The sequence below is a fragment of the Bemisia tabaci genome, chromosome 5 (genome assembly GCF_918797505.1).
Source record: "Bemisia tabaci chromosome 5, PGI_BMITA_v3".
NCBI classification, from domain to species: Eukaryota; Metazoa; Arthropoda; class Insecta; order Hemiptera; family Aleyrodidae; genus Bemisia; species Bemisia tabaci.
In genome coordinates, this window is record NC_092797.1 from 32,765,897 (window position 1) to 32,781,726 (window position 15,830).

Consider the following 15,830-nt stretch of genomic DNA (forward strand, 5'->3'; position numbering starts at 1 on the left):
CAAAACCCAAGACGGCATTGAAATGCCGGCATAAATATTTTATTTATTTGTTGAAATAATAAACATTAATTTGGTTTGCAGCGCTGCAAATATCAGAGTATGTGTTACTTTCACGATGGAAGGGAAAAAATATGATTTCGCACAATTTTGTAATTTTTCTTTTCGCCACAAGAGATTTTCTCTACTCATGTAAATATAATGATTAATTGTATCAGACAAGGTTTTAAAGAAAATACGAAATTTAAGACGATATGATAATCTAGAAAGTACTTGTTGCCTTGATTTATTCTTCTACATTCATCTTATCTTGCAACGCAGGATACATTTATTTATTAAAAAAAGACGGAAAAAAAATTGCATCATGTCAATAGTTGTGTATTATTTTGATTGTACAATCGGTCTCTGTAATACTGTCTTACGGACCGAAATCAAAGCGTTAAATTGTGTTTTAGTCCGCCCAATGTCTTACTTAGAGGTTTTGCGCTCAATAGAAAAAAGAGCGTCATTTTGAAATTCGCGCACAAAATTGCGCGGGATGACATTGACCAATCATTGGCGTGGTTTTTGCTTGCCCGCAAAATTGCGCGGGACGGCATTGGCCAATCAGCGGCGGGGCGTTTCCTGGTTTCTGCTACTCACCGGGGTGAGAAGTTGATGAGTGATGGGGTTTCGTCACACACGTGCTACAAAAGTTAGGTTAGGGTTTCAGAATTTCAATTTCGATTGTTTACTGACCAAAGACATAAAGACGGAGCACTAAAAGCAAAAAATGAAGCTTCTAGAGCTTCTTTTCAATCACCTCTACTATTGGCTAGAGGATTGGCGGCGAAATCGGGACAAGTTTGAATTCAAATGTAGGGCGGGAACTAATAAATAAAATTGCGGAAACAAAGTATTTTAGGTTGATTTTTGCCCAAATTCAGGTACACACTCATATTTTATTAACTTTAGGTTAGTTTCGGTCCGTCGTCGACCGACTGATTTCATTTGGGAGTAACGTAGATCTAGAACTGTAACGGCCTGTTTGAACCTGCAGAACCACCATAAGCAGAAGAAAAACTAACTTTATCTGAGATTACTGCCTGTTACCGAGCAAAAGTAGGTGTAATATATTAGGACGCAGACCGAACTTTCTTAATATAATCGTTTTAAAGCATTTAAAACACGTTTCGAAGAAGAAATAAGGAAAAATCAAGAGGACAAGTTCAAATCAAATTTCCGTTTGCCGCCATGGATTCCCGCGCTCATTTACACACTCACACAAACGCGCAGCGCCGAACCTAGCTTCACTTTTTCCCCGTGCTTTTAGATACGAGCACTCCGTCTTTATGTCTTTGTTACTGACTTTCACAGTGAGAAAAAATGTCATATTTTCCTTTTTAAATTGTCACATTTTGCACTTAAGCTGTCATCATGGGTTTAACAAAACAGTACTTACGTTTTGTGCCAAGTGGTGTGTGCAATATCATTGCAAGTTCCACATGCAACATTTGTTTCGTCGTTGTGAACGGCCAAGAAGGAAGATTTGTCGCTGTAGGTGCTGCTGAAGATGTTGTGATATGGGACTTAAGGCTTTCTGAAAAGGTAAAGAATGGAATCAATGTATTGTATCTTCCACAGTCTTTATAATGTCATCTGTTTCTTACTTGACATCTTCAATTACGTAGGGCCAGTAAGTGGTGCAAGAGGAAAAATAGACGGAAATTGAGGAGACATAGTGTTACCTGGTTCAAGTACCAAATTTTACCATCCTCGGTTTCCAAGTTGCTTATCTGTTGCCATCAATTCCAAGTAAAGGGATGTCAATGCTCAAAGAAGTATCGATACTCGGTATCGATACTGGTATCGACTCTAAGTATTGATACTGGAATCGAGCATCGAGCTGAAGTATGGATACTTTTGTGGTTTCGACACCATCGATACTATTTCTACATTATGCTGTAATTTGGAGCGTTCGTATTTCTGTTGGCTGTTTAATTCCACCAGATTTACGCTTCTCTCGAAACCGCCCCTAGTCGCGTGCTTAATGAGCCCTTTACTACTGTTATCAAACCGAGCTTTTAACATTTTAACGAATGTAATCATCTTGAGAAACCTGATTACTCCGTCATTTGTCACAGTGCACAGTGAAGGTGAAACAGAAGAGAGATAAGTTGTTAAACTAGGGAAAAGAGGCCTTCTTCATGGCTAAATCGGATTAAGTATCGATACCATCGATATTGGGGTTTGAGGATCAATACTACATGGTATCGATATTTTTGAGTATTGATGCCAAGTATCGATGAGTAATGATTAAAAGTATCGATACTTTGGAAGTATCGGTTAAGTATCGACAACCCCAGCTTTCCCGTGCTTTGATTGCCTATTTATCTTCACTCCCTAGACTCCTGTGACAGCAATGAACTGACATATAGTTTAGGGAAGATATATCAATATTGGCATTAATTGGATTGCGTTCAGTCTTCAATTCATTTTTAACTTGAAATCTTTTCTTTGATTTTCTCAGACTCAGCAATATACTCGGGATTCCAAGTTCTTAGCAACATACATTGCCTCAAGTGAGCATTACCTTGCTGTTGGCTATTCAGATGGGACAGTAAACACTTTTGACTTGAGGTCAGGAAATTTGTTGCAAGTGTTTCCTGGACATCGATCACCCATCAGTTCTTTGGCATTCGATCCAAGAAATCTCCGTCTTGCATCTGGAGCCAAGGTAAGGGCAGAGAATTTTTTTTACAGGTTTGATTAATAGTGATCATCTGTTTATGATAATCTACTCATTTAAAATTGTTGTAGAGAAAAACTTCAGTGTCACCCATTCATTGTAGAATCAGCTCAAAGCAACAGATGGGTCCTAATTGAAATCATTTGCTATTGTATATAATTTTCTTTTATGAAGTAGGTAGCCTCCATTACAGAGGGGAAATCTAATTTACTTACTGCAACATAGCTCCTCTTAAGAAGAGATCTGAAAGATACACGTCAGGGGAAATAGTTGTCTTAACTGTCTAGAAGGTAACTGCAGAAGTATTTGAGTCTAATATTAACCATAGACGGATTATTAGAGCAGGACAGCCTTCTGATTCATGTTTCTCAGTTCTGAGAAGCCACAATAGCCAGGCAAAGATTGGGCAAGTGACCATAATAGACAAGCATGAGCGTACGTTATTTAGAGAGCAAATCATCCAAACAGTTCGCGGAGTGTTAGCCTGTGGTCACAAGTATGAAGTTAGTGACCTATCAATAATATTTTTTTAAAAGGGAAGGGAACTTATTATCTTATACTAAGTCCATTCACTAGATAATTTAGGTTCAGGTAAATAAATTATTAAAATCATTAAGGGCAATGAGCCAATGACAGTTGCCTGGTTATATTTCATTAACACAAAGTTTTTTCCCCATGGTCTGGCATATCTGCCCTTAACAAAACCCTGTCGACAACAGTCCTGATAAGTTGCGATGTGCCTACATGCCATTGTATAGAGAAGTATGCGCATAGAAATTTATACTTGATTATCTAGATTTATTACTTGACTAAGTGATTGTTGCAAAGTAGTCTCTAAAAAATTAGATGGTGTCTAATTACACCTACCTAACAAAATTATATTCAAATGATGGAGTTGTAATGGAAACACATGCATCTAAAAATTCGATTGAGCAGTGTATTTCTCATCAACTTATAATATAGACTCGTTTTCTTTCAAGGACACAGAAATTGTTGTCTGGGACCTGGTGGCTGAAAGTGGTATTCAACGACTCAGTGGTCACAAAGGAGTCGTAACGCAACTTAAGTTTATGGATTCTCGCAATATTTTAGTATCAGCATCAAAGGATACTTTCATCAAATTTTGGGATTTAGATACCAACTTTTGTTTCAAAACTCTTGCTGGTCATGTCACTGAGGTAAGTAAGTTCTAATTTCATTCGCAAGGTTCATACTTCTGCACGATTCTGTCTGAAAATGATTAGGATTTACTTACCTGATTAAATTTTTGCACTTTAAAGTTGATAGAATGTTTTGAATATCAGAAGTAACCCAAATCAAGTTTCTATTTGAAAAAATCTCAGTGTCGGTAGTAAAACTTTCCATGCAACTTCGCACACCCAAATTCATTAAAATACTTTACCTACCTCTGATACTTCCAAGGAAATTCTAATTCGACGGTGTAAGTTGGCAATCACATAACTCGTTTGCGGTGTCTGAAAATCTCCGCCTCTATGTTATTTTTTCAAAGGAGAACAAATTGACACCATTCCTTGAAATTTTTGCAGAATTTTCTTCACACAGAGAAGAAAAATCACCGCAGTTTTCAAGAATTGCCGTTGAGTAGTTTTCCGTCTAAAATATAAAGTATAACAGGAAGTCTGCGACGTCGCAAACCGAGTTATGTGATTGCCGACTAACACCGTCGAATTGTTCCCCACCCGTTTGGTGTATGCATTCTGAGCTGTATTTTCATGCTTTTCCTCTCGATAATAATTCACTTAGCCCACCAACATTTTTTCTTCATCTGCATTTTCAGTAAAAATCGGAAAATCAAAATGTTACATTCATTATTTTACTGAATTGACTACGCCTCAAAAGGTATTATATCTGACTACTATCTCATATACTTAATGTCAAACTGTTGGAGGGAACGCAAGCCAATTCTGACATGTGCTATTGTTCGAGCATAGAGGTGTTGATCGGAGATTTCAGATATTGAGCTATCAGCTGGTTTAAGTGAAAGTCCTTTGTGAAGATGATCTTCGTAAGAATAAAAGACCACTTTTCAACTTTCAGATTGTGGCTACCGTTTGTCTTTAAAGTATTCGTAAAGAAAATTGTGATGTCTCAAAGACCTACATATGTCTTTCTCTAAACAGTCAATCATCTTAAAAATATATTTGTTTACTAGGTTTGGAGCTTAAATATCCTCCTCAATGACTCCTATGTGATTGCTGGCAGTTCAGATAGTGAATTGCGTGTTTGGAAAATCTTGGAGACGACAGACAGTGACATTTCTAAAATAGAAGAAAGATTGAACAATTTATTGGTGGGAGAAGATACATCAGATGTAGCGGTAAGTATTGTTTTTATTATTTATTTTTTTTATTTGCTTTGATTTTCATTTTAGCTCCTGTGATTGTATGTAATTCCTCATCTTCTCACTTCATCTTCTCATCTTGCAAGTTATTCCTAAATATTTTCTCTTGTCAACCTATTTTTTTGTTTTAAAATGGAGCTAAACCACTCCATCTTTGCGCTTTTACTATCTGAAACGTTAATTTTCATCTTAATTTTTCAGTGCCCTATTCGATGTGAAAAGGCAGGCTCAATTCTCTGTAAACGAAGAGGTAGAGTTGTTTCCATGGTGTCAGATCCAACTAGGTCAGTCTTAGCATGTCATGGCGATGACAAAATAGTGGAGTTATTTCAATTTGTCTCTGATGAAGTAACAGATTCAAGGTTCCAAAAAAGGCTGAAGAAGCAGCGGAAAAAATCTATCAAGTAAGTTTTTAGAACAAAGTTTTTTCTGCTATGTGAACACATTCTATTATCATTACATTTTCGTTAAACTAAGTAAATAATTCTCTAATTTATGTTCATCGATTCCTTACATGACGCAAAAAAAATTTTGTAATGAGATGAATTTATAAATTTTTTTTCTGATTTACTCGAACTGTTCTGCTTTTATGTTTATATTTCTTAACCCTCCTTCAGATTTCAGTCCCCTCATTTCTTTCTTCATTTTTTGTTATGAATCAATGTTAGTATTAAGAGTGTTTCAAGTCTGCGCTTGGGACCATTCTTCTATATCTAAGCGGATCAAACTTGTATAACCTCTGAAGGGAGATCTAAAGCCTAGACCAAAAATTTGTGTAACAAAAAGCAGTTTGAGACAGTGGTGAGTTTATTAAAGTCAGTCAAGCATTTTTGAAGAACCAAAGAGTTTTAAATCATGTATGGACACATTTTCTGCACAACCCTTTTATTTATTTTGTATGACATTTTTTTCAGCACTGAAGAGATGTCTGAACTAGACAATGAAACAAGTCCAGGCTTGCGAGATAGAGTAGTAAGACTGGCTATCATAAAGACTGACCATAAAATCAAATCAGTGGATTTGATTATGGGTAGAGGTGAAGAAATTCGAGTATGTATCAGTATTAATGCTTCTTTTAAACAAGTTGTTAGGATCGAAATAAATTTCATTTCAAGTTTTATTCTTCGGTTTAAATAAAAATCTTGAACCTCTCCAAAATTCTTTTTTTCAGTTGAACCAATGAGAGAAATAATTAGAGCCAGTCATTCTCTCAAATTATTTCATTATATTTTCATTAATTATAAATTTTAAGTGAAGTTCTTTCAAATGAAAAGTCGCATTTCTTTTAGATGAAGTGTCAATTTCACTGCCACTTCATGGCAAGAAAATTGCTAAGATTATCAACTTCTAAGTGATTGCACTTGATTCAATTCCAATAAAGTGGTTTTTTCCAAGCATTAAAATTGCCACTTAAAGTAGCAAAAAAATATCTGATTTCATCTGTATTCATTACTATTTTTGTACATAATATTGCCAAGAATTAGCATTAGCGAAAGTAGACTTCTAATTAAGGTACTGTATCGATTTTTGGTTCTGATAATGTTGCTTTAAATGCAGTTGATGAAGTTGCAACTATCTACGATCAAATTATGGACCGAATTTGCAGGCAGCCATCGCTACCTGAAAAAAATGGGAGGACAATGTATTTCTACTGCACTCATCTTAGCTGCTTTCCTCTGTGTATTCCATTATTAAGGGTCCTTTCATCAATTTTTGTTTAATTTCTTTAACAGGTTGCAGTATTATTAAACAACAACTCTGTAGAATTGCACTCGCTAACTGTTTCAAATACCAAAGAGTCACAGTTAATACGAAAACTGACAGCACAAGGTCATCACTCAGAAGTTCGAGCTGTTGCATTCAGTTCTGATAACTTGGCATTTGTTTCTGGAGCTGGCTCTGATGTTAAAGTTTGGAATAGGTAAGAGATTGACATGGTAAACTAATCTGTGAGATGAGTCCATGGAGGCAAATCTCTTTCAAACATCAAAAATAATTGACTTTACTGTTATTCAAGCTTTTAACTAAATAATTTTATACTGTCTCAGTCTTCAATTTTAAGTTAGGGTCCCTGACCTACCACCTGATCCAGTTGTAACTTATTTAGTCTAGATCTAGTTTATTAGTGTTAATCAAATATAATACATGTACTTGTAGTCGAAATTTTAATAAAAGAGAGAAGAGAGTAAGAGAGAGAAAAAACTCATATTCAAAGGGGTAAAAAAGGAGGTGGTGGCAGTTTCCAATTTTTCTGATGTAGATGAATACGAAATATGACATCAATATTCCTACAAAATCAGAAATTCAAAGTATGAAAAATGTAAGAAAATGTCTGTTATGGAGAGATTGTCACCACATAATCCAATTTTTTCCATGTCTGGGTATTTAACTCCCTATTGTAAAATTGTGGAATAGTTGTCCCTCGACCCAAGTGGAGCCACGTTTGGTTCAAGACTTGGTCATCCTTGAAGAATACGTCTTTATGGTAATGAGTTTCTGGCATGTTCTTTTATAATGAATTTTTAAAATTTCCAAATTGTTTCAGGGCCTCCTTGACTAGTCTGCGAACTGTGCCAACAGGATATGTGCTAAGTCTTTGTTTTGCACCCGGTGACCGTCATGTTCTTGCTGGCCTGAAGGATGGGAAGTTACTAATCATTGATATTGCATCAGCTGATGTATTAGAAGAAATTGAAGCACACACGTCAGACTTGAACTGCGTAACTTTACTGCCTGACTTGGTAATTCCAGAAAGTTGATTTTACTCAGATTTTTCTTTGTTGCCAACCGTATTCAAAATTGTCAAAAAATGTTGAATGTCAAATATTGAAATTAGACTTATTATGTAGGTACTTCAGAGAAGTTTGCTGTTGGAAAACTTTGAAATTTCAAATTAAGCTTAACATTTAAGAGTTCTCAAATACAGCCAAGCCTCTCGAAAATCAACTCAACGCTTGTTGGTTGATTTGCCTAATTTTGTCTTACAGATCACCAGTCTCTTGCTGAAATTTAGAATCTTTGAAAAGCTCCTTTCCTGTGATGAAAAATTTGGTTGATTTTCAAAGTTAACTTTTATGTACTGTAGTAAGAGGATTCTAAATGAAAGTAGATAATTCCTAATAAATACTGTGCAGTCAAAATAGGATTTAAAAATAAAGCGTAAACATTCGCCACGATTGACGAGTATTAGTCAGTGCTGTCCTGGTGCAAATTTCCGTAGCTGTGTTGGTTTGCACACACACACATCAAGTCACAAGTATGAAAGAGTGTAACAGTATGATATAATGTATAAAAGAGTTTTTTTCTATTTTTAAAATGTATTACTTACATCCTTTTGTGCTCATTAGCTCTGATGCAGTAGCATGTTAATTTTTTTATTTCTTTTTTTATACTCATCTCTCAATGGTTTCTTGACAGACTGGTTGTATAACTGGCGGTGGAGACAAAACTGTGAAAGTATGGCAGTTTGAATTGATTCCTGCGCAGGCAGATGATTCTGATCCGGAAAACGTTAGATCAAAAGCTAAAGTGTTGTCCTTACTGCATTTGAGAACATTGAAGTTGGAGGAAACTGTTCTGTCCCTGAGAGCAAGTCCAGATAGTAAATTATTAGCTGTTGGTCTTTTAGACAGCACGGTTAAAATATTTTTTCTGGATACATTCAAGGTATATATCTATCAGTTTTTCTGAACCTTCTTTCCTCTTTTTTTTCCATTCGGGTAATAATATTCCCATTGAATTAAGTTTGTATTCAGATCGAAAATGAAATTACATTCACACTTGAGAGTTAAGAATAGAGATTCTGAAAAGTAAAAATAACCTCCAGGAGAGTTACGCTACATTGAATTGAAGAATAACAAGTTATGGAGATGAAGCTGTGATTCAAGCTGTTAACAGCTTTATTATGTTTCTTATTTCTATGTAACTTCTTTTTTGGCTTCTATTTCTCCTTATTTTGTAATAGATTCTGTGATATAGTTAACCTAGATGGTTTTATAGCTATACTTCTTTATAGTATTTGAAGCTTTGCCTTGAAATTCTTTTATGGTTTTCGTGTTTTCAGTTTTTCCTGAAATTGTATGGTCATAAACTACCCATATCTTGCCTGGATATCTGCGATGATTCAACCCTGATAGTGACCGGTAGTGGAGACCGAAATATCAAAATTTGGGGTCTAGATTTTGGTGATTGCCATAAATCAATTTTTGCCCATGAGGACACTGTTACAAGCGTAGTATTTGTACCTAACACCCACCAGTTTTTCACATCTGGTAAAGATGGGTTTATTAAGCAATGGGATGCAGATAATTTTGAACGAATCATCACTCTACAGGTAATTATTCTATGAGATTGAATGTTGGTTTCTCTAGGGTGAGTGTATTAAGAATAGTGGTATTTCAGTGCAATTGCAATGTGCAGTTTGAGGTCTCATACTGATGAAAAATAAGTGCAAAAATTAGGGTAGGCATTAAAAAAGCTTTAAGTTTCTTGCTTGTATACTGCAAGCATATAGTGTTCTGCGAATATGATGTAAGAATCTTTCGAGGAAGAATACACAGCAATCATGTGTTGTTAATCAGAGTGAACTCTAAGCTGCGACAAAGGGGTCTCGTTTTGAGCTATCAGCATGTCGGTGCAGCTTCAGGAAACTCACCGAATGAATATGGTGGGATTGCAGTAGTTTAAAGGTAAAAGCCGCTGCTGTCACTTTTCCTCTTTGACACGCATGTTTGCAGTCATGAGTGATTCTGTTCAAATGCTTCTAGATGCTTCCGCAAAGCAAGTGTCATTTCTCTGTGAGGACATTTTTGGAAAGATTCTACCACACTCATTGTTTTTCTTGCGCCAAAACCGTAGAAAACACCTATCCTTCCTGTCCTTAACTGCTTATTGCTGTGAGAATAGTTGCTTTTTTCCACCGTCATTGATTTTTGTAGTTGAATTTCAAGAGTAGGGGTATTATTTTTCCCTTTTCAGGCCATTTTTGAGAATTCATAATTCATAAATCTGTAATAATTTTGAACTGACTCATATGAAGGGTCCTCTTCAAATTGCTCTTGTTCATTTGTACTGTCAAGTTTCTCACTTTTTTATTTATTTATTTAAAGGGTCATCATGGTGAAGCATGGAATCTAGCAATCAGTCCAAACGGACAGTACCTCGTTAGCTGTGGTCAAGACAGAGTTATCAGACTTCATGAAATTACAGAGGAGCCGCTGGTATTGGAGGATGAACGTGAAACTGAGAGAGAGCAAGAAGAAGAGGCAACTTTGGCATCTGGTCAAGATACAGTTGTGGCTGGTGGAGCAGCTCTTAATTTACCATCAAAGAAAACAGTCGCTGCTGAAAAGGCTGTAAGAATTTTTTTGCAGCATTCGTATTCTGATTGTTCAAAAATAATAATATTTAAGATAAGCACAGTGTATATTCAAATGTCATTTTGAAAGAAGAAAAGTTACCATGATTGAAAGCAGAATCAGATGCTTGTATATTCAAGCCTCCAATATGAACAAATAATTCAAAAATTTTTTTTGGATGTGTTTTACAAAGTACACGTCTCTAGTAATTTGATTCTACAAAAAATAACAAAGCATTACATAAAATGAAAGTGAGTGACAGTAATCACCCATCTTGTTGGATTGAGGAGAAAATAAGAAACGAAGGATATAAATAAATAAATGGACAAAAATAGCTACATCAAATGAGAGGATTTATTCTGTTTTAAGGGAGGCAACTAACGAAGCTAGAATTTGAAAAAATGAAGATATTGTGCTATTCGTGCAGTTGAAGAGTTTTCTGTATAAAAGGCCCACAAGCTTACGCACCATTCTCCCAGAAACTTGAAAAATGAATTCTTTGTATTGGACTGTCTATGTATACAAAGTTTTAGACTGATTCATCACGTTTCGGAGCCAGGAGACCATTTTTTTCAAAAAAGGTTTATGGGCTCCAGAGTATCTGAAGAGGGGTGTGCAGGTCCAGGGCACTCCACGGGGTTGGTGGGCAATGCTCACTGAAGTAAAAACTAGGAACTTCTGAAAGTAATTCAGTGGTGTTGTTTAAGAGTATGCGCTACCGAATGGCTCTGACTATAGAAACGTACACGTAGATTCGGAAATGTAGGTCATATCTAGTACCCAAGACCTCTTCTGCTTGGCTACTACCTTGGAACTATGTAATTCTGTTGAAGAATCCGGTTTTCATGCCTTTTAATATTTCTCATACTGTGCGCCCGTAACATGAAAACACCCAAAAAATGAGAGCTGCTGGTGTATTCCTGGCATGAAGGCCCATAACCAATCATTTTTAAAAATTCCGCTTTTTAATGACAACTGAGTTTTACCCATGGCTGAATTTCATTTCAGTGTACATGTATACTTCAAATCCCAATGACAAGACCCCATTAAAAGTTACCCACAGCGATCCGGAAACAATAGTGAAAACTTCAATATTGTTTCTTTTCAAAATGTGAATTTTTGGCGTAGACTCTTTTTTCTGAAAGCCGCTCAACTGCCTAAGTTTTCTCTCCAGTATTTGTGTGGATGGGTTTTTTTATATACCTTAAAAATTTGTTTTCTTGCTATTTCCAGGCAGAATTGATTCTTGAGTGTTTGACAGAGAGTGAAAAATATCGTTTGGCTGCTGAAGAAAATAGACTAGAAGGAAAAAAACCGCCTCCTCTCCCTGCCATTATGCGAGCATATCAAGTTACATGTTTAGAGGAGTATCTTTGGAAATGTTAGCACGAGCCAGAGCCAGGTAAACATAAAAAAATATGAAAAAAAAAAAAAAAAAAAGATGAATTGATAGAAGAAAAGGTTTGCTGCACCTGCCTCTATGTCTGTACGTGTTTACATCAGGATTTGATTTTTTTTTCCAAATTGCTATTTTTGTCAACCAAAATTGACCTTCTCAAATGAAATAGTGAAATTTTGGAGACTTGTTGTTTTATTTTTTAAAGGGGAAACTATTCAATGTCAATTCTTGAAAATTACCTCGATTTCTCTTCTCTGTGCGAAGAAAATTCTGTCAAAACTTTAAGGAATATTATTGATTTTTTTTCCCTTCAAAAAAGAAAATGGGAGGGGAGAATTCTAAACACCACAAAAAAGATACAAGGTCTGGTAGTTTCATTGTCGACATGCTATGTATTTGGTTAAATTTTGTCTTTTTAGATCACAAGCTCTCATTCCCATTCTGCTCACTTTTCCTGCCACATATATCTCTCTTGAGTTAGGAAATGGTCAAGTTGAGAATTGTTTGCATTAAGTCCTGCTATGAGACATGAAAATATATTTTAAAGGCTATGCAGCCTACTCTTGTAGGTAGCACAAATTTCTTCCTGAAATTCAATTTTTCACTAATTTTATTCAACATTTTTACATACTTGATTTGTCTTTATTTATATGATGTACGAGTCAACATTATTTCCTGTGATTTCAAATAACTTTTTTTTCTTTTTTTGTAATTACAGTGAATTAGAAGAATGTCTCATACTTTTACCGTTTTCATCAGTTTGTCAACTCTTGGAACTTTTGGTTCCTCTTCTCAAAACACCACACCATCGGACTGAGCTAGTTGTTCGCACACTAATCTTTCTGATCAAAGTTCATCACGGACCAATCACCAGTGCATATACAATTCTTCCCACCCTTAGAAAACTTACTCAGCTAGCTCGAGAAAGGATAAAAGAATTGAAGGTAAGTTTTTCAAACGAACTAGAATTTAGTTTTATTGTAGCTTCTTATGTTTATTTTGGTCTTATTCCATTTTTCATATTTATCTATTTTTAAACCTAGGGTTTACAGAATATTTGTTGCAACCATTGTATCCGCTAGCAAGTCCTTGAAATCTTCTATCTGGTCCCCTCAGAAATCTGGTTTGATTTTTTCCTCAGCATTGAGCCGTTTGTCTCCACAGTTCATTTCGTAAAAACACCGCAGAGACAAAGTTTGAGAGATGAAATAGAACAGAAATTCAAAACTATGTCAATTACTATCGACAAGTCAGACATGGCATCTTAGAGATAGTGAAAATTCTTTGTTGATGTCCACAAATCTTTCAGGAGAAATAAGTAAATCTTGTCTTAATCGAAAATTGCAATCAGAGTAAACTTCATAATGGAAAGTTATAGTGGCAGCTGCATTTACATGTCAAATAAAGGACTCAAACTTTTTTGTGGCTCGGTTCCTTGAGGTACAACACTCAAGGCGAACTAGTCCGCAATGCAAATCTGCGACCAAAGGCAGCAAAACAACTTGTCAAACAAAAATTCAGCTGGATTTGCTTTGACAGATTGTCATGCCATCACTTGTCGCCAACTTGCATGGCAGACTTGTGCGCCTTAAGTGCGGAACTTTTTACATTTTCACTTTCCTTTTGTTTTGCTGAAAGAAGCTAAATATTTTCACTCATCCTCTCATAATTTTTATGCTAATAACAGTAAAGTCATTCCATAGCATCAGTAGGTACATCTCCAATAAGTATTCAATAAAATTTTCCCAAATGAAAGATTGTGGCTCAATAAAGACAATTGAAACAGTCACAAATGGCATTTAAAAATTCAGTCAAGAAAATAAAATTAGCAATTTAAAACTATGAAAAGTCTTTTGTCTGATATAAATGTAAAAATGGTTACATTTCAATGCTTTGCTGCAAACTTTTTATTTTTGTTGCGTTTTTGGTGTATTCTCTTCTTTTTTAATACTAAATTCCTCCTTCCTTTTCTTGTAGGATCTAAATGGAACTAATCTCTATGGACTCTTATTCCTTCAACGTAAAATTGAAAGGGACGAAGGTATCGACATATTTACAGAAGCTGTCAAGGACAGACGTGAGAAGGATCGACGGAAAAGAAAAAGAGAAAAGGTTGCCAAAGCAGCTATCATTGCTTTATAGGATGTTTGGAAGTCCTAGTGAAACCTTACTGATCTTTTGGTTTTGAAAATTGAAGTATGAATTGTTTTAGTGTATTACGTTTACAACTATCAACTGTCCAAGCATAGGATAATGAAGTACCTGTTACTGGTAGTGTATGAATTTTTATGTAAATAAAACTCATTTTTATTTTTTAACAAATTTCTGCTCTTTTGTATCTATTAGTCGACATTTAAGTTCACGTCTCCAAAACAAATCTCTGCAATAAAACATGGGGGGAGGGGGGGCGCAGCCCAATCCACATAAAGCTTAGTAGGCAAAAGTATCATGTGGTGTTCTCATTCATAACAGAACAGAGTTGGAGAGCCTCCTCAGAGAGCCTGTGCCTATGATACAACTGGCTTTTGATTTTAGGTACCTGATAGCTGTAGTGTGCAAAATCCATTTCGTAAGTTAATTGTTCATATTTTAAAAATGTTGCATGAAGTGAAATACCCCCTTATTTTCATTGCAACGTTTCATATCTCTTCTTTTAGTTTACTTTAAAAAGAAAATTAGCTGACACATTCTAATGAAAATTAGGCTGACTTTTCGTTGCTGATAAAAAGTATGAAAATAAATTTGCGAGTATTTTTGTGGTGAAATTGCGGTCCTCTTACATCATTTAGTAGATAAAGGATGATTCGAAATGATCGATGGATAGTGGTAATGCATTGATTTTCCAAAGTATCAGCTTTTTATACACACTTGGGCGGTTATGGCTGATTTTGCAGAAGCAAATTCCAATAAATGCATTGGAACTTTTCAAATATTCCAGACTCATTTTGGCATTATTTCTTCTCTCTGGCGATGAAGTTCCATTTCTGGTGTCTTCTGTGTTCGTGGCATTTGACACTTTATTTTTGCTAGTATCTGGTTGATTGTGGTGCTAAGTAATCTGCTCCTCTTCTGTTTGAAATTTTGGGAATATATTTTTCGTAATACAGAGGGGACTCACTGAGAGTTTTACGGTGTGTGTGTTAAGTTTTCCGTTAAAAAAACTACAACATGAGTAGTCACTGTTCAATGCATCTAGGCTAATTCTGGCTCTAGTTGATGCAATGAAGCAGAGAATGCTCAATTTTGGACATCACAAAGATGCTCCAGCGTCAATCTCAACGGGGAACCGTGCTGCGGGGCTGACGAAAACCGGCGTACGTACATTCGAATGTCACCAAATATCCTCCATCAAAATAATTCAATTTCGAAGACAAATTATGAATGTTTTTCCTTGAAAATTGCAGACATCAACGATCACATTGCGCATAAAATACTCCGAGAAATTAGGAAGAGAAAAATGCACAAGTGCCCGAGAAAATGTTTAATTTATCGAGGAAAACTTGGTAACATTGGGATAATCTTACGGCGCTCTGCCTCAGCACGGCAGCGTGGACCAGTCCGGGAGCTGATGCGGTGTTCTACTGTGTTCCGCTGCCATGAAAACCGCCGTATGTACATCTAAGTGTTACCAAATTTCCTCCATCAAAATATTTCATTTTGAATGAAATTATGAATTCTTTCCCGTGAAAATTGAAGACACCATCGCTCAAATTGCCAGTGCAATTCGCTGAAAAATCAGAAGAGAAAAATGCACAAGATTCCGATGAGATTGGTATTTTAGCGAGGGAAATTTGGCAACATTCGACTGCTCATACGCTGTTTTTCCTCCGTACCGCAGCGTGGACCAGCTCAGTGGTGGGCCCCAGGAGCTCTTGCGGCATTCCTCTGGACCTATTTAAATCAAAAGGAACTATACCCATTGTGACATGAGCCTTTACACGTATATGTTCTTACGAGTCTCCGGGCTCATGTCACAACGGATATAGT

General features: G+C 35.9%; 1 protein-coding gene across 1 annotated transcript; it reads left to right on the forward strand.

Moving 5' to 3' along the window:
- Positions 1-768: 768 nt before the first annotated feature.
- On the forward strand, positions 769-14,061 carry LOC109037506 (WD repeat-containing protein 3). Its single transcript, XM_019052216.2, is given in 15 exon segments — positions 769-1,584; positions 2,507-2,713; positions 3,706-3,903; positions 4,899-5,063; positions 5,289-5,491; positions 6,002-6,137; positions 6,821-7,008; positions 7,633-7,828; positions 8,505-8,753; positions 9,151-9,420; positions 10,196-10,441; positions 11,678-11,813; positions 11,816-11,846; positions 12,562-12,787; positions 13,821-14,061. Coding segments are annotated over 15 exon segments (2,787 nt in total). The 5' UTR covers positions 769-1,413; the 3' UTR covers positions 13,986-14,061.
- Positions 14,062-15,830: the final 1,769 nt, after the last annotated feature.